Source organism: Macaca thibetana, chromosome 7 (genome assembly GCF_024542745.1).
Source record: "Macaca thibetana thibetana isolate TM-01 chromosome 7, ASM2454274v1, whole genome shotgun sequence".
NCBI classification, from domain to species: domain Eukaryota; kingdom Metazoa; phylum Chordata; class Mammalia; order Primates; family Cercopithecidae; genus Macaca; species Macaca thibetana.
In genome coordinates, this window is record NC_065584.1 from 102,172,771 (window position 1) to 102,200,251 (window position 27,481).

Sequence of the window (27,481 nt, forward strand, 5' to 3'; positions counted from 1 at the left end):
TCTCTTGGTTATATACCTAGAGGTACTTCTGGGTCGAATGGTAACTTCATGTTTAACTTTTTGAGGAACAGCTAAACTGTTTTCCACAGTGACTGCACCCATTCCCGCAGCAGCATATGGGGCTTTTGATTTCTCCACATCCTCACCAGTATGTGATATCTTCCTGTTAAAGATATTATAGCCATCCTAAGGGGTATGAAGTGGTATCTCATTGTTTTGATTTGCATTTCTCTGATAACTAATGGTGTTGAAAATCTTTTTGCTAGGGAAGCAGGAACCTACGAAAGCCAGAGTGACACCATTTTAAAATCAACTCCATCTTAAAACTAGCATGGCAAATTCCTTGCTAGTCAGAGATGATCAATACAGTCTCACTCAGGGGCCGGGCGCGGTGGCTCAAGCCTGTAATCCCAGCACTTTGGGAGGCCAAGGCAGGTGGATCATGAGGTCAGGAGATCGAGACCATCCTGGCTAACACAATGAAACCCCGTCTCTACTAAAAATACAAAAAAAATTAGCCGGGCGAGGTGGCGGGCGCCTGTAGTCCCAGCTACTCGGGAGGCTGAGGCAGGAGAATGGCGTAAACCCGGGAGGCGGAGCTTGCAGTGAGCCGAGATAGCGCCACTGCACTCCAGCCTGGGCGACAGAGCGAGACTCCGTCTCAAAAAAAAAAAAAAAAAAAAAAAAAAATACAGTCTCAGTCTTCAAGGCGCTCGCTATCTAGAAGATAACAGAGTAGGAAGTTTCTCAGCATCTAATCAATAGGTGAAAAATCAATTCTATTCATATTTTTTCAAATGTGCCCAGCAGGTGCAGAGACACTGCCATTGGAACTCACAGAGATGGCCAGGTCAGGCGCCATTTTAATTTTTTCCTTCGGAGCCACGGAGCCTCTACGGCTTCGATCCTTCCTCCGGGCACCAGGGTGCGCTGTACCATCTCTTGGTGTCGGCTGAACAGTGCCGCGCTCTCCCTTACTTCCCTTCTTGCTGGGCCGCACTTCCGGTGACTGGCGGAAACGGGAACCTGCAGCCGCGGGGGCCGGAGTCCTGGGGCATGGCGGGGGCGGGGCAGGGGGAGGCGCGCACGGAACAGGCTGGGGCGTCCCTCGCCCTGGCTCTTTGAGCCTGGACCAGACAGGTGAGGACTTATCATTTTTGGCCCAGCCTCCAAGCCCGTCAGACCCTCCCCGGCAGGCTCCTCCCTGCATGACGCTGATACCCAGAGGCCCCACGGCCCCCTCCCTCCCTCCCTCCCTCAGAATTCTCTTCCCATTGAGGCCCCGCCCCAGGCTTTTCTTTCCGGGGGCGCCCCTTTGGGTTTGTGTGCCCGCCCCTTGGCATCCCCTTCTGGTTTAGAGGCCGTTGCAAGGAATTGAGGGACATGTGCACCTTCCCCCATAGGGAAACTGAGACCCAGCAAGGGTAAAGGACTTAGTACCACACAGTGAGTTTAGTGTCCCAATTCAGTCAGGCTTTCTTCTTTCATTCCATAAGGTACCAAATGCCTACCGTGTGCCAGCCCCAGTGCTAGGTTCTGAGAATACCAGATGACCAGGGTAGACCTGGTTACTTCCTGTCTGGAGGGTACAGGTTAGCAAGGGAATCAAACATTAAACACAACCATGCAAGTGGAAGTATAAATACAATTGCGATGATTACTATGGAGAAGACAAAATATAATAATGGGAGGCCTGTTTTAGATAAGATGGTCGGGGAACACTTGCTAAAGGAGACCGCACTTAAGCTGCAACTTGAGAAGTTACAGCAAGGGCAGGGGAAATGCATTCCAGGCAGAGGGAGTAGTCTCTGTGGATGCCTGAGTTGGCACAGAACTTCCCGTTAGATAGATCCAGTGTTCAAGAAGGGAGACCTACCATGTGTCAAACACTGTGATGAGCATACAGAATATAGTGTTTGCGTATTGGTCGGTCGAACATCACCATCTAATGAGGGCCGTAAACATAAGTAAGATCTTCATCTCAGCTGCCCAGCTCTGCCTTTGTAGGGCAAAAGCATTATGTAAATGATTGGGTATGGCAGGGTTCCAGTGAAATTTTATTTACAAAAACTGGGAGGTGGGGGTCAGGCGTGGTGGCTCATGCCTGTAATCCTAGCACTTTGGGAGACCAAGGCAGAAGAATCACGTGAGCCAGGGAGGTCCACGGTGGTGCCACTGCACTCCAGCCTGGGCGACAGAGTGAGACCCCAAAAAAACCAGGAGGTGAGAGGTGGGCTAGATTTGGGCCGAGGGCAGTAGTTTGCAGACCCTTGCTCTATTCTAGATCAGTATACATTTTAGGTCCTTGTTCAGTGCATGTAACTCCAATATAATTGAAACGAACGTTTTACAAAACAATGCTTGCTATTGCAATATATGATAGCTTGATATTTTCTATTTTCTTGTATTTCATTTTTTAAAATGTCAGACTATTCACTAAATTGATTCAAGGCCCTATTAATGAGGTGTGACTAGCAGTTTGGGAAACTTGCTCAGTCATGGAGGTATGTACATTTTTAACTTGACTGGGTATTATATATACTTATATAAGGCATTTGGAACCTTTTCAGAAGGAGACAGAATGTGAATAAATACCTCATTTTATGTTTTGAAATACAGATTGGATGCAATCCCTCCCCTGCTTTGCAGTCTTTTTCTAGGCCTCTCTTATCACTCACTCTGTGCTTCCTGTGCTCTAACCACTTGAAATTGCTCGTTTCCCAAATGTGCCATGTCATGCTTTTTTAAAATGTGTCTTCTATGTACCTTTTTATCTGGTTTGTTCCTTTTTTTTTTTTCTTTGGAGACAGAGTCTTGCTTTGTCACCTAAGCTGGAGTGCAATGGTACAATCTCGGCTCACTGCAACCTCCGCCTCCTGGGTTCAAGCAATTCTTCTGCCTCAACCTCCTGAGTAGCTGGGGCTACAGGCGCCTGCCATCATGCCCAGCTAATTTTCGTATTTTTAGTGGAGATGGAGTTTCACTATGTTGGCCAGGCTCGTCTCGAACTCCTGACCTTGTGACCTCCCCGCCTCAGCCTCCCAAAGTGCTGGGATTACAGGTGTGAGCCAATGCATCTGGCCTGTTTTTCCTCTTTTACTTTGTTTAGTGTATTATTCTTCAAGGCTATGCCAATTGTTGCTCCATTAATTCATTTTAACATATTTATGAGCACTTAACTGTCCCTTCTCCTAGGTGCTGGGAATACAGCAAGGAATTAGACCAGTTCCCTGCTCTCTGGTATGGGGGGACAGATACTAAAAAGGTAAACAAATAACTTAATTTCAGAAAGAGATAAAGACCATTAATGAAATAGGGTGTATCAGTAGATTCGTGTGGGCAGAAGTAAGGTGGCTGGGGAATATTTCTGAGGAGGTACTATATTAGCTGAGACTTGAATGATGAAACAGAGTCAGATCTTTCAGCACTTAAAAAATGTTGTTCCACTTCTTTCTGACTTCCTTGGTTTCTGATGAGAAATCTAGACATTTGAATTGTTGTTCCTCTATAGGTGATACATGGTTTCTATCTGGTCACTTTAGAGATTTTTACTGTGTATCTTTTAGTTTTTTTCCATTTTAGCTATGATGTGTCTGGACATGGATTTCTTTGGATTTATCATATTTGGGGGTCGCTAAACTTCCTGAATTTGGGGGGGTCTCTGAACCTTTTGAATTTAGGATTTATATCTTTAGCCAAATTTGGGAAGTTCCTCCCTTCCTTCCTTCCTTCCTCCCTCCCTCTCTCCCTCCCTTGCTTCCTGTTTTTTTTCCCTTCCTTCCTTTCTTTCTTTTCTTTTCTTTCTTTTGACAGAGTTTCACTCCGTTACCCAGCCTGGATTGCAGTGGCATGATCTCAGCTCACTTCAGCCTCTGCCTCCCAGGCTCAAGTGATCCTCTCACCTCAGCCTCCTGAGTAGCTGTGACTACAGGTGCACACCACTGTGCCTGGCTACTTTTTGTATTTTTAGTAGAGATGGGGTTTTGCCATGTTGCCCAGGCTGGTCTTGAACTCCTGGGCTCAAGCAATTTGCCCACCTCAGCCTCCCAAAGTTCTAGGATTATGTACTCTCTCCAAAGATCAGGGTTAGACCTTTTGATATTTTCCCTAGGGCCCTGAGGCTTTACTGACTTTTTTTCCGTCTTTTTTTTTTTTTTTTCTTTCTCGTCTTTTGTTCACTTTGGATAACGTATACTGATCTATCTTCAGGGTGACTGACTCATTTCTGTGATGACTTCATTCTGCCCTTGAGCCCATCAGCGAGTTTTTTATTCTTTTTCAGAATTGTTTTTAAATTAAAAAAAAAATTTTTACTAGATTCTATGGAAGCTAGAAGAGTTTTGTATGCTGGTTATTGCTTTTCAGCTCTAAACTTCTTATCTGGATCTTTAAGAAATATCCAGCTGAGTTTCTCAGTTTCTTAGCTGAGACTTTGGTTTTCTATCATTTCAAGAGTGTTTGTGATTGCTTATTAGAACACTTTTATAACAGATACTTCAAAATCTTTCTCAGAGAATTCTAACTTTTGTAGCATCTCAACATTGGTGTCTGTCAATTGTCTTTTCTGGATTGAGTTTTTTCCTAGTACTTCATATGCTGAATTATTTTGGATTGTATCCTAGACATTTTGAATATTATAAGATGATAGGGCCTGTTTAAATCCCAAGAGGAATGTTGGTAATTTTTGGCTTGGTAGGCAGTCTACCTAATTAGCTTCAGGGAATTTGCAATTTGCAACTCCCTTTCTTTAGGCTATGATTCTAATGGCAGATGAATTTTCAGAAAATCTTTGCAGTGCTATTTGGATCTGTCCCATGCATGTGACATTCAGTGGCCAGTCTGAGATCTGGGTGGTGATTATTTCAGATCTCAAAGCCTTTAGTCTGATTTGGACCAGATCCACACATGCGCAGCTTGGGAGTTCATGAACAACTTCATGATGTTACTTTTCTGCGCTCCTCCCCCTCTGATATCTCCTCAGTACCTTCTGGTTTCATTGGGGTCTCCCTTTTGATCTTCTGATGACAAAACTGGGACTTTAATTACCTTCCTTGCAACACACTTGCTCTCCAAGCAGCAGGAGGACCGGGGGGAGGGGGGCGGGGGGGGGCAGACAGCGTTAACCTCACTGCCCATTCAGTGGTACTTTATTGTTAGCCAATTAGTTTTTCTCGTATGCCTGTCTTATGCATTCTGTCTAGGTTTTATAGCTGCATTTTTAGTGGGAGAGAAGGTGGTGTTTGCTTATTCCTTGTCTGGCAACAGCTTTATAACTTGAGTTTTTCACTAAATGCCGTTGACTTTTATGGCCTGAGATTTAACTTTGATTTGAATCAAGGTATAATAAAACATTTAGAAGACTATGCCATATAATAGATGCCCCATAAATATTAAAGCATATTTTTATTGTGATTTTAAAATAGCATAACATTTACCATCTTAACCGATTGTAAGTGTACAGTTCAGTAGTATTAAGTATCTTCACATTGTTGTGAAATAGATCTTGAGAACTTTTTCATCTTGAAAATCTGAAAAGTTAGGCCGGGCGCGGTGGCTCACGCCTGTAATCCCAGCACTTTGGAAGGCCGAGGCGGGCGGATCACAAGGTCAGGAGATCGAGACCACGGTGAAACCCCGTCTCTACTAAAAATACAAAAAATTAGCCGGGCGCAGTGGCGGGCGCCTGTAGTCCCAGCTACTCGGGAGGCTGAGGCCGGAGAATGGCGTGAACCCGGGAGGCGGAGCTTGCAGTGAGCCGAGATTGCGCCACTGCACTCCAGCCTGGGCGACAGAGCGAGACTCCGTCTCAAAAAAAAAAAAAAAAAAAAAAAAGAAAATCTGAAAAGTCTAACCCATTAAACAGCACCTTTCCTTTTCCCCTCCTGCTAGTCCCTGATAACCACCATTCTTCTTTGTTTCTGTGAATTTGATTCTTTTTTCTTTTTTTAATGATAAGCATTTTAAATTAAAACAGGTTTTTTTGTTTTTGTTTTTTTTTGTTTTTTTTTTTTAGAAATTGGGTCTTACTCTATTGCCCAAGCTAGACTCAAACTCCTGGGCTCAAGTGGTCCACCTCAGCCTCCCAAGTAGCTGGGATTACAGGTGTGTGCTACTGCACCTGGCTGTTGAATTTGATTACTTTTGATACTTCATTTAAATGGAATCATACAGTATTTGTCTTTTTGTGATTGGCTTATTTGACTTCACATCATGTCCTCAAGGTTCAATGATGAATTTTGTCAGAATTTTGTTCCTTTTGAAGGCTGAATAATATTCCACTGTATGTATATACCACATTTTGTTTATCCAGTCACCCATCAATGAACTTTTGGATTGCTTCCATCTCTTGACTACTGTGAATAGTGCTGATATGAACATGGGTGTGCAGATATCTCTTAGAAATCTTGCTTTCAGTTATTTTGGATTTATACCCAGAAGTGGAATTGCTGGATCATATGGTAGTTCTAATTTTTTTTGAGGAATCTTCATACTGTTTTCCTTAGTAGCTGTACTATTTTTCAGTTCCACCAACAGTGCACAAGGGTTCAGCTTCCTCTATGTCCTCAACGACACTTGCTATTTTCTTTTTTTTTAAAAAGCAGTCATTCTAATGGGCGTGAGGTGATATCCCATTGTAGTTTTGATTTACATTTCTCTGATGATTAGTGATGTTGAGCATCTATCTTTTCATATGCTTTTTGGCCATTTGTATAGGAGAAATGTCTATTCAAGTACTTTGACCATTTTAAAATTGGGTATATGATTTTTTGTTATTGAGTTATAAGAGTTCTTTATATGTTCTAGATATTAACCCTTTATCCAGTATATGATTTGCAAATATTTTCTTCCATCCTGTAGAAAGCCCTTTCACTCTGTTGATTGTGTCCTTTGATTACAGAAGTTTTAAGTTTGATGTATTCCCATTTGTCTGTTTTTGTCTTGGTTACCTATGCCTTTTGTGTCTTATCTAAGAAATCACTGCCAGGTCTGATGTAATGAAGCTTTCCTCCTGTATTTTCTTCTAGTAGTTTTATAGTTATGGGTCTTATATTTATAAAGGTCCTTGACCTATTTTGGGTTAATTTTTGTATAGGGTGTAAGATAGGGTCCGACTTCATTCTTTTGCATGTGGCTATTCAGTTTTCCCAACACCATTTGCTGAAGTGACTATCCTTTTTCTATTGAGTAGTAGTAGTACCTTATCAAAGATTGTTTAACCATATATGCCAGAGTTTATTTGTGGGCCATTTCATTTGTCTGTCTCTGTCTTTATCCAGTACCACACTTTTTTGATTACTGTGGTTTTGTAATATATTTTGAAATCAGGAGGCTTGAGTCCTCTTTGTTCTTTTTCAAAATTATTTTGTGTATTTGGAGGCCCTTGACATACCATATGAAGTTTAGGATGAATTTTTTATCTTTGTAAAAAGTGCTATTAGGATTTTGATAGGGTTTATATTGAATCTGTAGATTATTTTGGGTAATATGGACATCTTAACAGCCCAATAAATATTTTTTGCTGGAATGAATACACATTGAATATGATTTGTTTGTTTGAGATAGAGTCTCACTCTGTTGCAGTGTTGTGATCATGGCTCATTGCAGCTTCAATGATCCGAGCTTAAGCAGTCCTTCCACTTCAGCCTCTCAAGTAGCTAGAACTACAGGCATGTGCCACCATGCCTGGCTAATTTTTCTATTTTTTTTGTAGAGACGGGGTTTTGCCATGTTTTCCAGGCTGGCCTTGAACTAGTGAGCTCAAGTGATCCACTTGCTTCGGTCTCCCAAAGTGTTGGGATTACAGGCATGAGCCACCGTGCCTGGCTGAATGTGTCTTATACTGTTCAAATTTGCAGTTGTAGGTTTTTTTCTGTTGAACATTCCCAACAGCTGAGCATACTTGGAAGGTATTCCTAGTGAACTAGATCCTTCCCTTAGACCTGTTTCTAGACTTAGAAATGTTAGGACCACTTAAAGGGAAGCAGTAATTCCAGTCACTGTCATCCTGGGAGCTCCTAGGTTCAGGATATAAGAAGAGAAATCTGTTTGACTTGTATATATTTATATTTTGGTAAATTTTGTTTCATTTTCTTGACTTCTGCTTTACTTTTCTGTTTAGAGATGTGATAATGGATCATCATGTTTCTACCATCAGGCCTCGAAGAATCCAAAACCAAAATGTCATTCACCGCTTGGAGCGCCGGCGGATCAGTTCAGGCAAGGCAGGTACCCACTGGCACCAAGTCCGAGTGTTCCATCAGAATGTCTTCCCCAACTTCACAGTTGTCAACGTTGAAAAGCCTCCTTGTTTTTTGCGTAAATTCTCACCTGACGGACGCTACTTTATTGCTTTTTCTTCAGACCAGACATCTCTTGAAATCTATGAGTACCAGGGCTGCCAGGCAGCAGAGGACCTACTGCAGGGATATGAAGGAGAAATCCTGTCCAATGGCAATGACCAGCGGTCAGTGAATATCCGGGGCCGGCTCTTTGAACGCTTTTTTGTCCTGCTGCACATTACCAATGTTGCAGCCAATGGTGAGCACCTGAACCGGGAGTGTAGTCTCTTCACTGATGACTGCCGCTGTGTCATCGTGGGCTCAGCTGCCTACCTCCCGGATGAGCCTCACCCTCCATTTTTTGAGGTATATCGGAACAGTGAATCAGTGACCCCCAACCCACGGTCCCCTCTAGAAGACTATTCCCTCCACATCATTGACCTTCATACTGGCCGCTTATGTGATACACGCACATTCAAGTGTGACAAGGTGGTCTTGTCACACAACCAAGGGCTGTACTTGTACAAAAACATCCTGGCCATCTTGTCTGTGCAACAACAGACCATCCATGTCTTCCAGGTGACTCCTGAAGGCACTTTCATTGATGTGCGGACCATTGGCCGCTTTTGCTATGAGGATGACCTGCTCACTGTGTCAGCTGTTTTCCCTGAGGTACAGCGGGACAGTCAGACAGGCATGGCCAATCCCTTTAGGGATCCTTTCATCAATTCCCTCAAACACCGGTTGCTGGTGTATTTGTGGCGCCGGGCAGAACAGGATGGTAGCGCAATGGCCAAGAGGCGCTTCTTCCAGTATTTTGACCAACTGCGGCAGCTGCGAATGTGGAAAATGCAGCTTCTGGATGAAAACCATCTGTTTATCAAGTACACTAGTGAGGATGTAGTAACACTGCGAGTCACAGATCCATCACAGGTATGAGGTGCACTTCTGCCTTTTACTTGTCCAGTCTCCTTGACAAAATGGGAAGGTTTCTCTGTTTATAGCCCACCCCTCAGAAATAGACATTTCACGTAGTCTGAGTTGATATCCTAGGGCCCAAACTTAAAATCAGCTCCATTTTTCTCTGGTCATATGTATTTATCTGGACAAATGGAAGCTAAAGTTCAAGTCATTGACAGGAAGATCGTCAACTCTGATTACTACCCTAACTCTTCTGCAGAGCATTTTCGGTACTTATAAGATGGAAGCCCAAATGCTACAAGGTCAAGGTTTGGACTACTTATGGATAACCTCTCTTGATTTTGTAAGATTGTGCTTATTGGTCTGGCCGTTTTAGTAATGGCAATGAGAATGAGTATACGATACAAAAAAGAAAATTCTCTAAGTAACCCCACTTTCGTCCTTAAATGGTTCATAATTTACTTCTCCGTAAAGTCCTATTTATAAGGTAACTAACAGGTGCACTCATTTGGCGGAATTAAGTTCTGTGACTTTACCCTGACCTTGCCCACATGCTGGGACATAGCTTGTAGAGCAGTGAAGAGATCAAAAAGAAGCCAAAATTGATGATCCATGAGGAGAGTCATCAGGACAACAAGTCTTAAAGGTTTTTCAGTTTAGGGGAAGAATGCCTTTCTTTCAGTAAGGGGAAGAAGCATTTCCCAAAAGGGAATAAGGTGATATAAAGAGCACAGAACTGCTAAGATTTGGGGGTTGAAACACTATATTGAAATTCAGGGTAATTTGGGCATTTGTCTTTGAAAACCTCTCCGCTTCAGTGTTGACCAAGTTAGAGAACTACCTTGCTACACCTTTGTCCCCCCAGTTCTCCTGTTTGCAGGTTGTCTCCTTAGACACTAGTTTGGAAATTCAGAACAACCAGCAAATCAGTAAATCATGAAGTCAACTGAGTTTGGTATCTCTTTTTTTTTTTTTTTTTGAGACGGAGTCTCACTTTGTCACCCAGGCTGGAGTGCAGTGGCACCATCTCGGCTCACTGCAAGCTCCGCCTCCTGGGTTCACGCCATTCTCCTGCCTCAGCCTCCCGAGTAGCTGGGACTACAGGCACGCACCACCACGCCCGGCTAATTTTTTGTATTTTTAGTAGAGATGGGGTTTCACCGTGTTAGCCAGGATGGTCTCGATCTCCTGACCTCGTGATCCGCCCGCCTCGGCCTCCCAAAGTGCTGGGATTACAGGCGTGAGCCACCGCGCCCAGCTGAGTTTGGTATCTCTTACTGACCTGTAGCTGATTTCTGCCATTAACAGATTCTGTACAGGGTATCATGTCCTATAATCTCACCAGTTACCTGTGGTAAAATATCTTCTAACATTTGCCTTCTGAATTGTAGTTTATGTGTTCTAAAAAAAAGTACGGGAGTAATATGGTTAGAAATCATTTTTTGTGGATGTTTTTTCTTCCCTATCAATGATGAAGTCACCCATTGAGCAATCACAGGTGAGCATCTGGTTCGTCTTATGTATCATGGGATATTGCAGTGAAGTCCTTGACTTCTCTATCCTCCTGTTCTTTACTTCCCAGTCTGCCTTGGAGGGAAGGCTAGTAAATGTTTGAGTAATTTTATATCCATGTAATTATGAGAGATTCTGGTGAAGCCCTGATAGGATCAAAGTGTTGTCCAGGGCTATAGAAAGGACATGAATCAATCTTTATTTAGGTTTGAGCTATAATTGCCTTTTTATTTTGGAGGTAGTAAGTTGTCTGTGACTGCTGCCTTTGAGATTATTGTTTTCTTCTTTGCTAAAAGGTGGCCTAGTTGTTTCTGTTAGCTGCAATAAGTCATAGCTAGCGACATAACTAGGGCTCTATGCTTTGCTTATACAGTTTGTAACTCTAAACCCAATCTTTCTGCCCTAGTTGTCCTCTGCACTCCTCCCCCAGTTTAATTTGATAGGTTCCAGTAAGATTAATAAGTAAAAAGTACATCCAAACACAAGGCCTTGGTAATATTATGAGTATTATTCTCAGGTTACCCTCTAGCCTCTTTAATTTACAGCCAAATTTAATTTGCAGGTGACTGCAAAAGCCATGTAATATAAGCTCTGAGAAGCACTAATTACTAGTAAAACAGGTGGGTCGAGTGGCTCCAGAAATTGGTAATTGAGATTTAAACTCAATCATAGGAGGCTGAAGTACTAATCCTAGTGGTCTGAGAACTTCTAGAGTCCTGTCAGAAGTAGATGATTCACAATGCTACGTTCACTGTAACAAAAATTAGGGGTTCTTGGAACTTCCTTGTTAGGCAGAGCACAGCACTGGAAGTTTAAAGGAAGAGGGCTAGCCACCGAGGGCCCATTTAGAAAAAGCAGTAACTCTGTCACCTATGGCATTTGAATGCTTTTCAGGTTCCCCCTCTGATCTTAATTGCTACAAATCTCAAATGTATTTTACAAATGCTCTTGGCTGAAAGAACATTTATGAAGAAGAAAGTGGAAAATGCCTATCTGATTTTTCATTTGTTCAGCAGTACCTTGCCTGTATACAACTTGCCTGGGCAGTTTAGAACAAGATGTACTTAAGATGTCTCTCTGCATGTTAGAAATATTAAGAGGGAAAAATAAATACCCCTAAATTGAACTTTCAACTGTACACATACAAGAGAAAATAATTTGCCAACAGGCAGCCCCAGGCTGCAAATCACTTTCTCAGCAGGAAAGAAAATTAAATCTGGCATTTTAAGAAGTGCTTTTTATCTCAGGGTGGGTTGGGGAGCAAGTAGGGAATAAACATTTGGAAGGAAAAATACTGAATTTGCACAGTTTGAAATGAAAATTTAAAACCTTTTTATACTTATATGCTGGCCATCTCAGTAATTCTAGCAGCACAGATACAGTGGGAAATCTGGCAACGTTGAGGCTCTCAATTGATAAATCCCACGGTTGCTTCCTATTTTCCCAGAACCACTTGGAGCCATGTTTCCACCTCAGTGGTAAAGCTGAGGTGTTTGCTTGTTGTTGTTGTTATTGTTTTTGGAAAATTCATGCCTTGAATTTTCAGCCAAGTGATAAGTTTCCTAGGCATGGCATTATACTCAGCTGTCCTATACCTCTCTCTCTTTTCTTCTGCAGGCATCTTTCTTTGTGGTATACAATATGGTGACAACAGAGGTGATTGCTGTGTTTGAGAATACGTCAGATGAGCTTTTGGAGCTCTTTGAGAACTTCTGTGACCTTTTTCGTAATGCTACCCTGCACAGTGAAGTCCAGTTTCCCTGCTCAGCTTCTAGCAACAATTTTGCAAGGCAGATCCAGCGCCGGTAAGCTGCTGTACCAGACTCAACAGTCTTATTTTTTTTTAGAAAAATTGGTGTTAGGCCAATAGCTATTGTCTCTAGGAAACCGTCTCTTATTCTGTCTGTCCACATAGCTTTGGTCAGTCTGCCTGTTATAACCCCTTGTTTCTTCCTGAACTTCTTTCTGTCTCAGCACCTGTGGAATTATTTGTGCATTGTCTGTGATTCGTTCTAGACTGCATGTGAGCTGCAGAAAGATAGAGGCTGTGTCTTCATTTATTGCTGTGTCCTCAGTGGTACACTGTCAAGCACTTATGTTTATTGAATGAATAAGGAAATAATTTTAGAACTTTTGGTTAAACATGATATGTTGAACACATGTATTTATCTTTGCTCCATCCCTAAGTCCCACTAAAATGACAATAAAGGAAGGTATAAACCTATAAGAACGAAGAGAATAGGAGAGGAGACGATGGGAGATAGGACATATTAACAAAGTTTTAAAAGCTGAAAAGCCAGGGAATGAATGAGAACTGACTTAGCATACCTCGGAGAGCAGAAACTCAAGGCTGCAGAGCTTAGTCATCAAGAAACAAGCTGCCTTACACCAGAGAACTCAGGAAAGGGTCAGGAAGTTGGAGGTCCCAGGTGCCTCTTAGTACTTCTGAAGGTATCTGTGAGGTAGGCTGAAATGAGGAGGATTGGTAGAGTTCTTAAAAGGAGCAGTCAGACCCTCTAGATCCCTTTTCTAAGTCTACATAGCTAAGTGACTATCTCTTCTACCTCTGCAGAAGGCTGTAAGTTTATTCTCTGAGCAGATTGAACCAGATGGGCTCTGGTCTCAGGTTTATGAGGTATATTTAAAAGTAAGGATGAGACATGTTATACTAAAAACAGGAATTAGGTGAAAGTTGACATACGGAAGGGTAAGAGTCCTACCCCCCTTCCCAGATATGGCATCCACGCTTGAACCCTCCAGGCAGGAGATTAGAGATTCTTCCCTAGGAAAACTGACCAACACAAAGAGGAGACTTACAGATATTGACACCTGGAATGCCTTTACAAATCACTTAGGTCACGCTAAATATATACCCCCCAGTCAGCAAGGCCCTCCTATGAACCAGAGCTTCTAATAATTGCCGTAGTGCATTATTATGAAACAAATGGTTCCTTTGGGCCAAGGGCCTAAACTAAATCCTGCTTTAGTTAGTGCCTCATCATATTTCACATACTTAAATTGTTTCCCTTACTTTAGGCAGTAATGGAAAAATACCTGTTCTGGGTCCAAAGATGGATCAGACCACAGTGAGTGGATGAATGAGAATAAGCATTACTGCCACTGGGAAAAACAAATATGTTAATGCAGTGGCATCATATTTATATAAAGAGATAGTACTCGATTATAGATAGATGGCTACTGAGTTCAGACAACTGTCTTGCGTTTTCCTTTTTCTTTGGTTCACACAAATCTTCTGCCTTAGTATCTGTTCAGTATAGAAGAATTTTTATATGCAGAACATGAGTCAGATTTTGCTTTTTTTCATTTTGGGATGAATTTTCTTTTAAAATTTGCTTCGAAATTAAGCAGATAATTGACAAGTAACAGTCTGAGCGTGGTGGCTCGTGCCTGTAATCCCAACACTCTGGGAGGCCAAGGCAGGTGGATCACTTGAGCCCAAGTTTCAAGACCAGCCTAGGCAACATGGCAAAACCCTGTCTTTACAAAAAATGCCAAAATAAATAAATAAATAAATAACTGAGTGTGGTGGCGCAGGCCTGTAGTCCCAGCTACTAGGGAGGCTGAGGTGGGAGGATTACTTGAGCCTGGGAGGCAAAGGTTGCAATGAGCCATGAGCGCGCCACTGCACTCCAGCCTGGGTGACAGAGCAAGACCCTGTCTCAAAAACAATAAAACAAAAACAACAAAAGATGGGTGCACTCAGTCAAGACATCAAAGAAGTCACTAGATGATAAGCTCCATGAGGGCAGGGATTTTGTCTATTATGTCCACTGCCGTATCCCCAACACCAAGGCCAGTGTCTGCTCTGTGGGAGGAGCTCAGTAGGTATTTGCTGAATGAATGAAGTTATCCAGGAATTAGAAGAAATTGTTTTCCAAAAATTATTTCAGAATACATCTGGAATTAAACAAAATTACAGAAAGCTCCAGAAAAAACTGAGGGGACAGGTTGTATATTCTAGCTCAGTGATCTTAAGAATTTTACTTTACCACCAAAAGATTTTGAAAAATTGGGGTACCCTCACATATTTTTAAGTTGATTTTTAAATTTTTTTTCTGTTACTACTAAATTTAATAGTTGTAGAGGATGATATTTTCAGTGTATATTAAACATTGACATTTAAAATAACACTTTAAAATATAACAAAAGGATGCTAATTACCATAGTAATTTGGTATTCAAGTATTTTATATGAAAAATTCGTGGCAAATTATACCCATAATTGGGAATTTTACATTGCTTCTTCTGATTCTCAAATTTGTATGTCTATTCTATGTCCCCAACACAATTGTATGCTAACATATTTTGTTGACCACTAATCATACTTTGCTACATTGAAAATACAATGTATATATAAATTGAAATTTTTTTTTTACTTCTTGTGAACACATGGTTCTAAATGCTAAATTTTATAGTAATCTTTTCCCAGTAATCTTTTGGTAAAAATCAATGAAATTGGGACCCTTATAGGTCAAAATAAATGTTCAAGAATAAAAATAGACACCATGGATCATGAGTCATTTAAGGAAAGCCTTTATCCTAAAAGAGACCAACACAAAACAAACAGAATAAAGAATAAAGAGTAAGGAAACAGGCCTGGCATGGTGGCTTATGCCTTTAATCCTAGCACTGTGGGAGGTTGGCGTGGACTGATTGCTTGAGCTCAGGAGTTCAAGACCAGCCTGGGGAACATGACTGGTCTCCCAAAAAGCAAAAAAATTAGCTGAGTTTGGTGGCATGCACCTGTCATCCCAGCTACTTGGAGGGGCTGAGGCAGGAAGATTGCTTGAACCTGGGAGGCGGAGGTTGCAGTGAACTGAGATCAAGCTACTGCATTCCACAGTGGGTGACAAAGACAGACCCTATCTCAAAAAAAAAAAAAAAAAAAAAAAAAAAAGAAAACAATGTTACATTCACTGAAACAATTTAAAGTATAAAAACAGGAACATTCTAGCTGGGCAGGGTGGCTCATGCCTGTAATCCCAGCACTTTGGGAGGCTGAGGCAGGCGGGTCATGAGGTCAGGAGATCGAGACCATCCTGGCTAACACGGTGAAACCCTGTCTCTACTAAAAGAAAAAAATACAAAAAAAATTAGCCAGGCATGATGGCAGGCACCTGTAGTCCCAGCTACTCGGGAGGCTGAGGCAGGAGAATGGCGTGAACCCAGGAGGCGGAGCTTGCAGTGAGCCGAGTTTGCGCCACTGCACTCCAGCCTGGGCAACAGAGTGAGACTCCGTCTCAAAAACAAACGAACAAACCAAACAAAAACGGGAACATTCCTAGAACAATGAGAAACTTTTGGAAATTTAAAATTTGTTAGATGTGGTGGAGGAACTCTCCAAGAAAGTAGAGTAAATTGATAAGAGAAGGGACATAGAAGAGAAACATTAAAAAAAAAAAACCAGAGTATCTGCCTAGGAGGTCAAATATCTGGCTAATTCCTGAAGGAGCAGTGGAGAACCTAAAGTGGAGAAATAATGGGATAGTTTCCCAGGACTGAAGAACATAAATTTTTAGATTGGCAGGACCATCCAGTGCTGGAGCTGGCTTGTACTGGCTCATGAGATCTGACTGTTAAACTTTCAGGAATTTTTGCAAGCTGATTGTTACACAAAGTCGTTATTAAGAATTATTTCCAAATTATTTCCTATTTTACTGTTACTTAGGCTCTTGTGGTTTTTGCATCTATTTTATCTATATGGTGTAAATACTATATAATAAGGTGCTACTGCTCTTCTCTTGGCAACTGCACATTGAGTAATGTCACATTGGTACCTTGGCAGGAAGATTTACACCACAGAAATCAGCAAGCACTACAAATCATGGCTTTTTTCCCCTGAGAAAAATTAAACCTTTATCAGTGCACCACTGGATTCATCTAGTATCCAGTATAGTCAATGAAAAAGACCCACACCGAGAGGCATATCATCATGAAATTTTGGAACACTGGGGATGAAGAGAACATTGTGAAAACTTTGAGAAAGAACATACATTTCACGTGTAAAAACAATGTCATCATAATGACATCAGACTTACCAATAATACCGAAAGCTTGAAGTCATTAAAATCATGCCCTCAGAAGTCTATGAAAAGGGCGATTTGCAATTTAGAATTCTGTCTTTTTTTTTTTTTTCCCTTTTTGTGGAGAACGGGGTCTCGCTATGTTACCCAGGCAGGTCTCGAACTCCTGTGCTCAGGCTATCCTCCCGCCTCTGCCTCCCTGAGAGCTGGGATTATAGGCATGAGCCACCACGCCCGGCCACAATTTAGAATTCTATATCCAGATAATAGAGTGGAATGGAGACATTTTCAAACCTGTGAAGTCTGAAAAGATTACCTCTCATGTACCTTTTCTAAGGAAGCCTATGGAGATGTACTTCAATAGACCACAAAAGAATGGTATGTAGGAAATAGTCTGACACTGGAGAGAGGCAAAGAGAGTCCTGAGGATAATGATAAAGGGAATTTGCAGAATGACTGTCCACCTGTCAGACCATTTGGAAGCACGAGAGTGGAGGAGTCCAAGAAGAATGTGTCCAAGGAAAAAAAAATTGTTAGAATACTGGTAAGTTTGAGTATATTAAGAAGAGATTGTCAGTTTTCCTAGTAGAGTTGTCGGCATAGGCTTCACTGAGAAGATGGTGGTTGAGAAAGCTTTTGAAGGAAGTCAGGGGGCAAGCCATGTGGATAGCAGGAAGAAGAATATACCCAGCAAAAGGAATAGCATATCTAAAGGCCCTGAGGTGGATCTGATGCATTTGAGGGACAGCAAGAAGGCCAGGGTGGCTGGACCGGAGTGAGCAAGGGGCAGAGTAGTTGGAAATAGGGTCAGAGACCTGATTTGGGGTGGGGAGGTAGGCGGATACATAGGGCCATTCTATAGTCTTGGCTTAACTATAGATGAGGTAGATTGTGTCATGTTTGAGCAGAGGAATGACATAGTCTCACTTATGTTTTAACAGAGTCACTCTGGCTGTTCTGTTAAGATTAGAATGTAGGCAGATAGGGTGGCAGCAGGGATACCAGTTAAGAGACTTTTGCAGTGATCCAGTAAGTATAACTATGGCATTCTGTTTCCTGCCACTAGGATTTAAGTTCTTTACTGTCCACTAATGTATCCTAAGCACCTAGAAGAGTGTCTGGCACATACCAAGTCCTCTGTGATTATTTGTTGTTTAACGGTGGTGGCTTGGATCAGGGTGGTAGCATTGGGAATAGTAAGTAATTATATTCTCAATGTATTTTGAAGGTTAGAGCCCAGTGGATTAATGGAGGATGGTCTATGGGCTATGAAAGAACAAAGTCAAAGATAATTCTAACATTTTTGGATTGAACAACTTGCAAGAGAGAGTTGCCATTAAACTGTAAACCTGTGGGTAGAGCAGGTTTAGGGGAGAGGATCAAAAGTTCTGTAAGTGGAGGTGTCTCATAGTTTCTCAAAGGAGTGTTAGCTGTGTCACAGCCACCTGACAATTTTCAGTACAATAGGGACTGAAAATTAACTTATTGGAGTTAGCAGCATCGAGGTCATTGGTAACCTTGACAAGAGTAGGTTTGAGTAAGATGGTAGGGGTGAAAGCCTCTTCAGGGTGGGTTTAAGAAAGAATGGGAGGAGAAAAGTTGGACAGTATGGAACAGTGTTTTGAGGAGTTTTATTACAATGGGAGCTGAAAAGTGGTGCATTAGCTGGAGAGGTAGGTGGTGTTAGATTTTGTTTTTGTTATTTTTTAGATGAGGGAAAAATGGCATGTTTGCATACAGATGGGACTGATCCTGTAGAGAAGGGGAAACAGTTTAGGAAAGTGGAAGAACTGCTTAAGTGTATGAGAGGGGCTGGGTTCTAGTGCACTGGCAGATGGATTTGCCTTGCATGGGAGCACAGAAAGTTATATATGTACAAATGTTGGGTAGATGTGCTGATGGGAGCTTTAAAAAAGTTATCTTCTGCCAACTTCCATTTGTCAGTAACAAAGTAAGTGATGCCATTAGCTAAGAGTCAGCATGGAAGAGGGGAGATGAAATAGTCGTGGAAGAGCGTGGGAGTCTGGAAGGACTATGGAAATGTAATACGAGTGCCCTGCAGCATTAAGAGCCTACATAAAGTTCATGGCCATAAGTTTAAAGTGAGCATTGTATGTTTTTCTACAGCCATGGAGAAAACCAAGTAGTACAGGCAAGGAATAGGCAAAGTTGAGCTTAACTGGAGGTTGTAGTTTTTCTAAGCAAGTACCATAAGATAATTTAAGATTGTTGAGGATGTGTGCAATGGATTATTTAGTGATTTCATCTTATGTGGAAGGAAGGAAGAGAGGATATGATGAGAGTGTAGGATGGCAAGAAGTTGATAGAATCAGTGGATTATAGGTCCTGTAGGGGTTGAAGGATTGCTGAAGTTGGGACGAATAGAGGGAGTGAGCCAGGAAGATGGGAGAAAAGATGGTTGGAGAGCGTGACGGTCTACCCTGTGACTAGAGAGGGTTTGCAGTCGTTGGTAATGGTGAGGTTGAGGGTGTGACTGTGGAATAAGCAGTTGAGGTTGAGAGGAGGTCAAGGAACTAGTAGGAGGCCATGGTGCTGTAAAGAACATCTCTGAGGATTTTGAAATTACCGAGAATTAAGAGAGGTATGGCGGGACAGAGTGACGCTGAGGCAGGAGCTAAAGTGTGAAGACATCAAAGGGAGTGACTGCTTTTAATCAGTGGGGAGCATGGAGAGAGGAGGTGGTAGGTGCTGCAGAGGAAGAGGAACTGCTTCAACCTGTAGATTATCACAGATGCTTTGATTTGTGGTCATCACAAAGCTGTGAACCAGCCCCCATCATTTTACCTTTGAAAGCCAGCGAGTCAGTGAGTCAGGCAGGGCTAAGGTGTAGATGAGATGGTGCCAGATCTTTGCTGAAAACCAAAGTGCCCAGGATCTTTTATTTCAGCTCAAATGAAAGGGAAAAAATAAGCTCTATTTGGCCCAAGATTTATTTTTATGATTTATACTGAGGCTGTGAAAATTACTGTCAGGAGGAGTAATGGAAAAGCAGTGTTGCTTGCTAGGCTTTCTTTAGGGGGAGCGGAAAAGTGTTCATGTCCACCTAATACCGTAGGTTAATAGTGAAAATAAAAATTACCCTCAACTAATTAATCTTTCTAGTCTCATGAAAGTTAGGAACGCTGAAGTTTTTTTATTCCATTTGTTTCAGGGATGAGATATTATACTTTTCTCCCAGACTAAAAAAAATTTATATCCCCTTGATGGTTGAACCGTATGATATGCTTGAATATAGAGGTTTAAAATATATATATACTGATAGACAGTTGACATTCTTTCTACGAAGGTGTAGGAAAGTGAAAAATAAGGAAAAACTTCAAAATGTCATTATACGACTATTAACATTTTAATGTGTTTCTGCCAGTCTTCGCTTTAAGTGTGAGTTTTTGTTTTCTTTGTGTTTTTAGCCATATTACATAGACAGTATTGTATCCTACTTCTTTTATTTACAGATGTGATAAACATTTCCCGTTACCATATAATCTTTGAAAATGGTAGTTTTCCATTAGCTTTTTATTTTTTCTTCCTCTATAAACAGTGCTGTATGAATGTGCACAGAGATTTTTCTGCATGTAGGAGTGATTCCTTAGGGCAGATTTCCAGAAGAATAGAAGTACTTGTCAAAGAGTATTAAATTTAGTTTTGTGGCCAGGCACGGTGGCACACGCTTGTAATCCCAGCACTTTGGAAGGCTGAGGCAGATGGATCGCTTGAGGCCAGGAGTTGAAGACCAATCTGGGCAACATGGCGAGACCCTGTCTCTACGAAAAAAAAAAGTTAGCTGGGTGTGGTGGCACGCACCTGTGTTCCTGACTACTTGGGAAGCTGAGGTGGGAGGATTGCTTGAGCCCAGGAGAGGTGGGGGTAGCAGTGAGCTGAGGTTGTGCTACTGCCCTCCAGCCTGGGCAACACAGCCAGAACCTGTCTCTAAAAAAAATAAAATAAAACTTAGCATTTGTTACAGTCATGAGAAATAACTGCTTTGTCATTATTTTCAAAGATAAGTGAGATATATGACTCTCTATGTCTGTTACTGTTCTTCTAGATACTGGTGTTTCTGCAGGAGTATAAGTAGCTAGTTTCCAAATTTTATTTAAACAAAGAATGGGTAATTTATTTGTGAAAGGCTTGCTGGAAGTGGGTGATCCCAAGAAGAGTCAAGGGCTGCTTCTGTTCTCTATAACTCCTTCCTAATTCAGTCTAAGGCAATTATTTGGGGAAAGTAAGTTCTTGACCTTTTTCAAACCCAGTTGAGCTGTTATTAGAAAAGAGTAGAAATAGTTGTCATAAACTAGTTATACTCATTTCAAACTTGTTTGTAGAGTCTTTGTTAACTTCTAAAGTAGGGCCGGGTGTGGTGGCTCATGTCTGTAATCCTAGCATTTTAGGAGGCTAAGGCGGGCAGATCAGTTGAACCCAGGAGTTCAAGGCCAGCCTGAGCAACATAGCGAAATTCCATCTCTATAAAAAATACAGGCCGGGCGCGGTGGCTCAATCCTGTAATCCCAGCACTTTGGGAGGCCGAGGCGGGTGGATCACGAGGTCAGGAGATCGAGACTATCCTGGCTAACATGGTGAAACCCCGTCTCTACTAAAAATACAAAAAATTAGCCGGGCGTGGTGGCGGGCGCCTGTAGTCTCAGCTACTTGGGAGGCTGAGGCGGGAGAATGGCGTGAACCCGGGAGGCGGAGTTTGCTGTGAGCCGAGATCACGCCACTGCACTCCAGCCTGGGAGACACAGCGAGACTCCGTCTCAAAAAAAAAAAAAAAAAAAAAATATATACAAAAATTAGCTGGGCGTGGTGGCATGTGCCTGTAGTCCCAACTACTCTGGGGGCTGAGGTGGGAGGAACGCTTCAGCCAGGGAGGTCAAGGCTGCAGTGAGCTGAGATCACACCACTGTACTCCCGCCTGGGCAACAAAGCGAGACCCTGTCTCGAAATAAAAAAAACCCAAAACCCAAACACATTTCTAAAGTAATTTGTTGTTTTCCATTTTTAGTTATATGTTTTGCTTTTTAAAAGTATTTGTAGCTGGCCAGACTTGTAATGTGTGAGAGAGAGTTCTGTCTTAATTCATTACCTAGGCTTTAATTTGTATTTAAAGAATGAGTTGTTCTTAGATATATATTTGTCAATTTAAAATCCAAGACAGCTTTGTGTACTCACTAACAAAGCCTTCCTCACCGGCCCTTTTGTTTAGGTTCAAAGACACTATTATAAATGCCAAGTATGGAGGGCACACAGAGGCGGTACGCCGGCTGCTGGGTCAGCTCCCCATCAGTGCTCAGTCTTACAGCGGTAGCCCCTATCTGGATTTGTCTCTCTTCAGTTATGATGACAAGTGGGTATCTGTCATGGAGCGGCCCAAGACTTGTGGAGATCACCCAATCAGGTACAGTGTCACTGCTATAGCTACAAACTGCTCAAGGGCTGAAGATGGCCTGCTTTCTTTTCTCTTCTTCTGGACATCATTTGATTGTGACTGTCTCCACTTGTACTCATGGGTAAGGTTGAAAGGCAGGCTATTTCTATAATGCAGTGAGTGCTACGATCATTTAGGTACTAGTCTCATAAATTATTCCTACTCTTTGCTTCTCATCAGAACATCTAATTCAGATAAGTGTTGTCCTCTTTTAAAGGTATCCAGGGTAGGAAGCTGTACTTTCCCATTTAATAATCTAATACGATTCCATAATAGTTTTTGTCATTGAGACTTTATAATTATGTATCTAACACAGATTTTATCCTGCCATGTTACCTAATAGAAAAAGTAGCAGAGACAATTTGGGGAACTGCTGACAGATTTAGAAGAAACTCATGCTTCCTCACTTGGAGGAATTTTGGAATGTAGACTGCTGTGTTATTGTTAGAACTTTGAAACTGACGTCTTACAAGAAATTCTTTCCTCACAGAAGTCTAGTTCACAGACCCATCTGTCTCTCCATACATGGAGCCTGTTCTGTGTGCTGTAATAGTATTAGCGGGAGGAGCTGGAATTACTCTCACTAGTGGAGTTACCTCAAGGTGGGTGTGTTCCTGGAGCTCTAGGCTGGAGCTTGGAAGGTCTTTGTCACATAGAAACAGTGGTAGTTAGATCTTTATGATAGATATATTTCATCATCCAGCCTCCTTGTGTATTAAATGGGCCTGTGTGACATATTCTGTATAATTAATCACCATTTATAATATTTCCTTTGGGAAATTAGAGTCAAGTTCCAAAAACTAGTTAATATTTTTATTTATTATGGAAAGTTGTATATGGAAAAACATATACAAAAAGTAGAAGAGCGTAATAAACCTTCATGTACTCATCACCCACTTGAACAGTTACCAGCTCGTGACTGCTCCTGTCTCACCTATTTCCATCACCACCACTGCTCCCTCCCCTTCCCACCACTGTCTGAGGTTATTTTTAAAGGAAATCCAAGTTATCCTAGCAAAACAAGTAACACTATTACCCCATCTCTAAAAAATTAACAAAAAATCTTTAATATCTTCAAACATCTAGTCAGTTTTTATATATCCCTGTTGTCTTACAGATATTCTTTTTATGGTTAATTTGTTTGCATCAGATCCATACAAGGTTCATGCATTGCATTTGGTCCCTTCAGTCTTTTTTTTTTTTTTTTTTTTGAGACGGAGTCTCTGTCTGTTGCCCAGGCTGGAGTGCACGATCTCAACTCACTGCAACCTCTGCCTCCCAGGATCGAGCAGTTCTGCTGCCTCAGCCTCCCAAGTAGCTGGAATTACAGGCGCCTGCCACCACACCTGGCTAATTTTTGTATTTTTGTAGAGATGGGGTTTCACCATGTTGGCCAGGCTGGCCTTGAAATCTTGACCTCAGGTGATCCACCCACCTCAGCCTCCCAAAGTGCTGGGATTACAGGCATGAGCCACTGTGCCTGGCCCAGTCATTTTTATTCTGTAGGTTCTTCTTCCCCGTTTTATTTTCTTTGCAATGAAATTATTGAGGAAATTAGGTTGTTTTTCCTCTAGTGTTCTCCAAATTCTAGATTTTGCTCATTGCATCCCTGGGATAGTATTTACTATATTTCTTATTTACCCATATGTCCTGTAAAGTGGGAGTGAGATTTAGAAACTCAAACAACCCACTTTAAATTACAATCCCTTTGTGTTTGGGGATTTTGGGAGTAGGGCTGTGTGTTTTTTACAAATAAAAAAGATGGGCCTCATCTAATACGAGTCAAGTACCATGAGATACATTTCTCTCTCCTTTCTGACTTTCCTACTTTTCTAATTGGAGAAGATGAATCTAAAATTTGGCAATGCTATTGCTCCTGAATGAAGGGGTTTCTCTTATAATTCTTTATATTTTTAATTTAAAATGAGAAATACAAGGATATTAAGGGCATTTGAAGACAGAATACCATTCCTCCAATGTCTTTACTGTATAATCCAGTCTGGTCTTTGTCAGTGTGCATATTTACATTTACACACTTGTAATCACAGCATCATTTTTTGTAGTCTGTTTTTATTTTATAAACATTATTTCATGTTGTTATTACACATAGTCCTCACAATTATAGTCCTAATGATGGTGTATTCTATCAAATAGACGTACCATGATTTATTTAACTATTCCCCCATCACTGAGCATTTATTCTCTTTCTATATTTTTACATTAAAACAAATGCCATAGCAGTCATCTTTATTCATGTACTAGTTACTTCATTTAAATCAAATTCTGAGGATATAAATTCTTGGATATGGGATTATTGAGTCAAAAGGTATAAATATCTTTAGGTCTGCTTATATATTGCATTTCCAAAAGGAGATTATAGGACTCTTTAATTCAGGGCTTTTTATTTTCTAGAATCCTCCCTGCCACCCCACCCCCACCTGCCTCAGCCATTCAGCCTCCACTCACTAATCATCAGTAGTTCTCCAAACCATAGGGCATTTATTTTGCATATGGTAAAGGCATTTAAATACTAGGATGGATGGAAGCATCTTTAGTCTCACATATTAGATGAAAAATTAAACACTACTTAGTATTTTGTTTCTGAGCATGAAAAAGAAGAACCTTTTAAAAGAATTTATTCTTAAATATGAAAAACTCAAAGGTGAGCCTAGATCCACACTGTCCAATATGGTAGCCACTAGCCACATGTGGCTATTGAGCACTTAAAATGTGGCTAGTTCAAGTTGAGATGTGCTCAAGTGTCAAATACACACCAGATTTCCAAAAAAAAAAAAAGAGAAATATCTCACTAATAGTTTCATATTGATTATAGGTTGAAATTACAATATTTTGGATATATTAGAGTAAATAAAATGTATTATTTAAATTTCCTCTTTTTATTTTTATTTTTTTCAGTATGGCTACCTGAAAATTTAAAATTACACACGTGGCTTTCATTTCATTTTTAGCCCTGGCCTAGACAATCTTGAGGCAGGAGCGTCTGGAAGTGGAGAGGCTATAATTAGGACTGTAAAACTGAGTCATCTCAAGAAAGAGAAATGACCAGTGACTCAGTGCAACATAGTAAAATTTATAATCACTCTTCGCTAAATGAGCTGATCATACCAAGGTGATTTTATAGTTCTGATAACCTGGGGCTGATATAAGAGGAGATTTCATGAATAAGGTAAAATAATGACTTGTCACATTCCCCTGCTGTCTAGATTTCTGTTTGATGGTGAATATCAATACTTCCCCTCTTTCTCTGTCTCTGTCCTTGTTCTTTTTAGGTTCTATGCCCGGGACTCAGGCCTGCTCAAGTTTGAGATCCAGGCGGGGTTATTGGGCCGCCCCATCAACCACACAGTGCGACGCCTTGTTGCCTTCACCTTTCACCCTTTTGAGCCTTTTGCTATTTCTGTGCAGAGGACTAATGCTGAGTATGTCGTCAACTTCCATATGCGACACTGCTGCACGTAGGTGCCTCACCAGAGCCAAGTTATCTGGTCTTCCAAGACTTTGCCACCCACTTATCTCAGTGGACTCCAAAGCAAAAACTCCTGACTACTAGCTCTGTTAGTTCCAGCCTGCTATACCTCAGATGGGAGAGAGCCAGAGAGAAGAGTGAGGGTGGCTCAACCTAAAGGAATTTTTAAATTGTATACAATACTGCTACTGATTGATATAATATCCTCTTACATTTTCCCTGTGGGAATGCCCAGCATTAAGTAAGTCCATTTCATTTTTGCTTTACTTTGCATTTGATTGCTATGAAGATGAAAGCATTAGACTTTTACCCCCTTCGTGTCACTTCTTTGGCATTATGGTTTGCATCTGAAAGCAGTTAAATCTTGTTTACTCATGAGAACGATGTACATCCTTTCCATTTAACCCATAAGCACGACTATCTTTTTAAGAGAAAAATAAAGCCATGGTATTTTCATACTTAAATATATATGCTTCGATGACTGCTTTATGTACCTATCATACCCAATGCTTTTCAAGTACTTGGGTTCCAGGAAGGACTGTAAAAGAGATGGGAGGCCATAGATGCAGCAGCTGTTCCTGGGAGAACTAAGTGGTAAGCACCAGCAGGGAAGACAGTTATCTGCCAGGATTGTTTCCTTCCCTCGGGTTTTCTCTTAGTAATTGTCACAGCTGGAGGAACTAGGTGTAATTGCACATCCTCATGTGGAAGCATGCTCCCATCTGTACCATCTGTGTCATGCAGGTGGAAGAGTGAGCAGCTCTCCTTGGCCATGGCAGAAACAAATACTGTGTAGCACGTACTGTAATTTGGGTAGTGGGAGCTGGCAAGCCGCAGGTGTCCCTACAGAGACCAGACTGGCTGTTCCTGGATGGCTGAGCCATCACAGCCATCCCACAAACACCTGGTGACCCTAGCCACATCCTCTGTCACATTCTCAACTCTTGCCAGCCTGTTTATGTTTCATCTGCATAATGTATCCATCAGTAGTGTAGTAGCCTTGTTTAGTAACATCTGACTTTGAAGGTAGCTTTGAAATGTTGGGTTCCAGAGCAGACTGTGAAAGGGCCATGGATGCAAAGAGCTGAACCCTGTATTTCCTCTGCCATTCAGACTGACTTTCTTTGGGAAAATAAGAAATGTGATATGAAATCCTGAGTCCCACCAAAAACAGTTCATCTAATTTCAGTGGGATCAAAGTGGAACAGCTAAATTCAGTCTCATTCAGCATTCAGTGCAGGATTTGAGCACCTACTATGAGTCAAGTGGAAACTGTGTCAGGATGCCAAGGATGAGGAGAGAGATAGACAGATTATTATAATACAGTACAATAATAGCTCTAATTGTGTTTCCCTAGGGACAGTGGAGAGAGATGAAGGAAGGGCAGAAAAAGAAAAATATACTGGGGAAGAGCACTGGAGTTGGATCAGTGGGAGTGTATTGTAAGACCAAGGGTTGAAGACGTTTCAAGGAGAGCCCCAGCATATACAAAGGCATGGAAGTATGAACATGGTAAATAAGCAAATACAGCTGCAGCGTACACTGGGGCGAGGGAGACGGGGGAAATGTGACTGAACAGGTAGACTAAGGGGATATTGGAAAGAGAGGTCTTGTGCAGGTTGCTAGGGTTTTATGTAGTGGAAGGCATAATACGAATTTCACAAGGTAACTTCCAGCAGTCTAGAAGATGGCTTGGAGGGAATAGAGACTAGAGGGAGAGGCCAGGTGAGTCAGTGGTGGTCATCCAAAGAACAGGAGGGTGTGAATGCTGCCACTGGGCCCCTGGATGGATG

The 27,481-nt window shown here is 41.6% G+C and overlaps 3 protein-coding genes across 6 annotated transcripts in view; 2 read left to right on the forward strand and 1 right to left on the reverse strand.

Annotated features, from left to right (window-relative positions):
* MRPL46 (mitochondrial ribosomal protein L46) overlaps nucleotides 1-27,481 on the forward strand; it is a 172,594-nt gene that overhangs the window by 93,045 nt on the left and 52,068 nt on the right. The gene's annotated exons all lie outside the window — the stretch shown is intronic.
* ISG20 (interferon stimulated exonuclease gene 20) overlaps nucleotides 1-27,481 on the reverse strand; it is a 239,153-nt gene that overhangs the window by 92,474 nt on the left and 119,198 nt on the right. The gene's annotated exons all lie outside the window — the stretch shown is intronic.
* Nucleotides 1,011-26,152, forward strand: DET1 (DET1 partner of COP1 E3 ubiquitin ligase). Of its 4 annotated transcripts, XM_050797659.1 has the most exons (7): nucleotides 1,066-1,140; nucleotides 3,196-3,265; nucleotides 8,120-9,212; nucleotides 12,330-12,517; nucleotides 21,980-22,171; nucleotides 22,692-22,803; nucleotides 25,492-25,567. In XM_050797659.1, exons 2-6 carry the CDS (start codon nucleotides 3,243-3,245, stop codon nucleotides 22,786-22,788), a joined length of 1,593 nt encoding a protein of 530 aa, XP_050653616.1. In that variant the 5' UTR covers nucleotides 1,066-1,140; nucleotides 3,196-3,242; the 3' UTR covers nucleotides 22,789-22,803; nucleotides 25,492-25,567. The 4 variants fall into 4 exon arrangements, 3 of the variants coding, with proteins under 3 accessions (XP_050653615.1, XP_050653616.1, XP_050653614.1); XR_007727402.1 differs by lacking the exons at nucleotides 22,692-22,803; nucleotides 25,492-25,567 and adding an exon at nucleotides 17,093-17,299 and having other exon boundaries at nucleotides 21,980-22,051; XM_050797657.1 differs by lacking the exon at nucleotides 22,692-22,803 and having other exon boundaries at nucleotides 25,492-26,152.

Excerpts from the sequence above, each read along its gene's own strand:
- DET1 (XM_050797657.1), top strand. The coding sequence starts at position 3,243 with ATGGGGGGACAGATACTAAAAAG. Across the intron at positions 3,266-8,119 it reads GGGGGACAGATACTAAAAAG|AGATGTGATAATGGATCATC; the intron begins GTAAACAAATAA and ends TTTTCTGTTTAG. Across the intron at positions 22,172-25,491 it reads TGTGGAGATCACCCAATCAG|GTTCTATGCCCGGGACTCAG; the intron begins GTACAGTGTCAC and ends TGTTCTTTTTAG.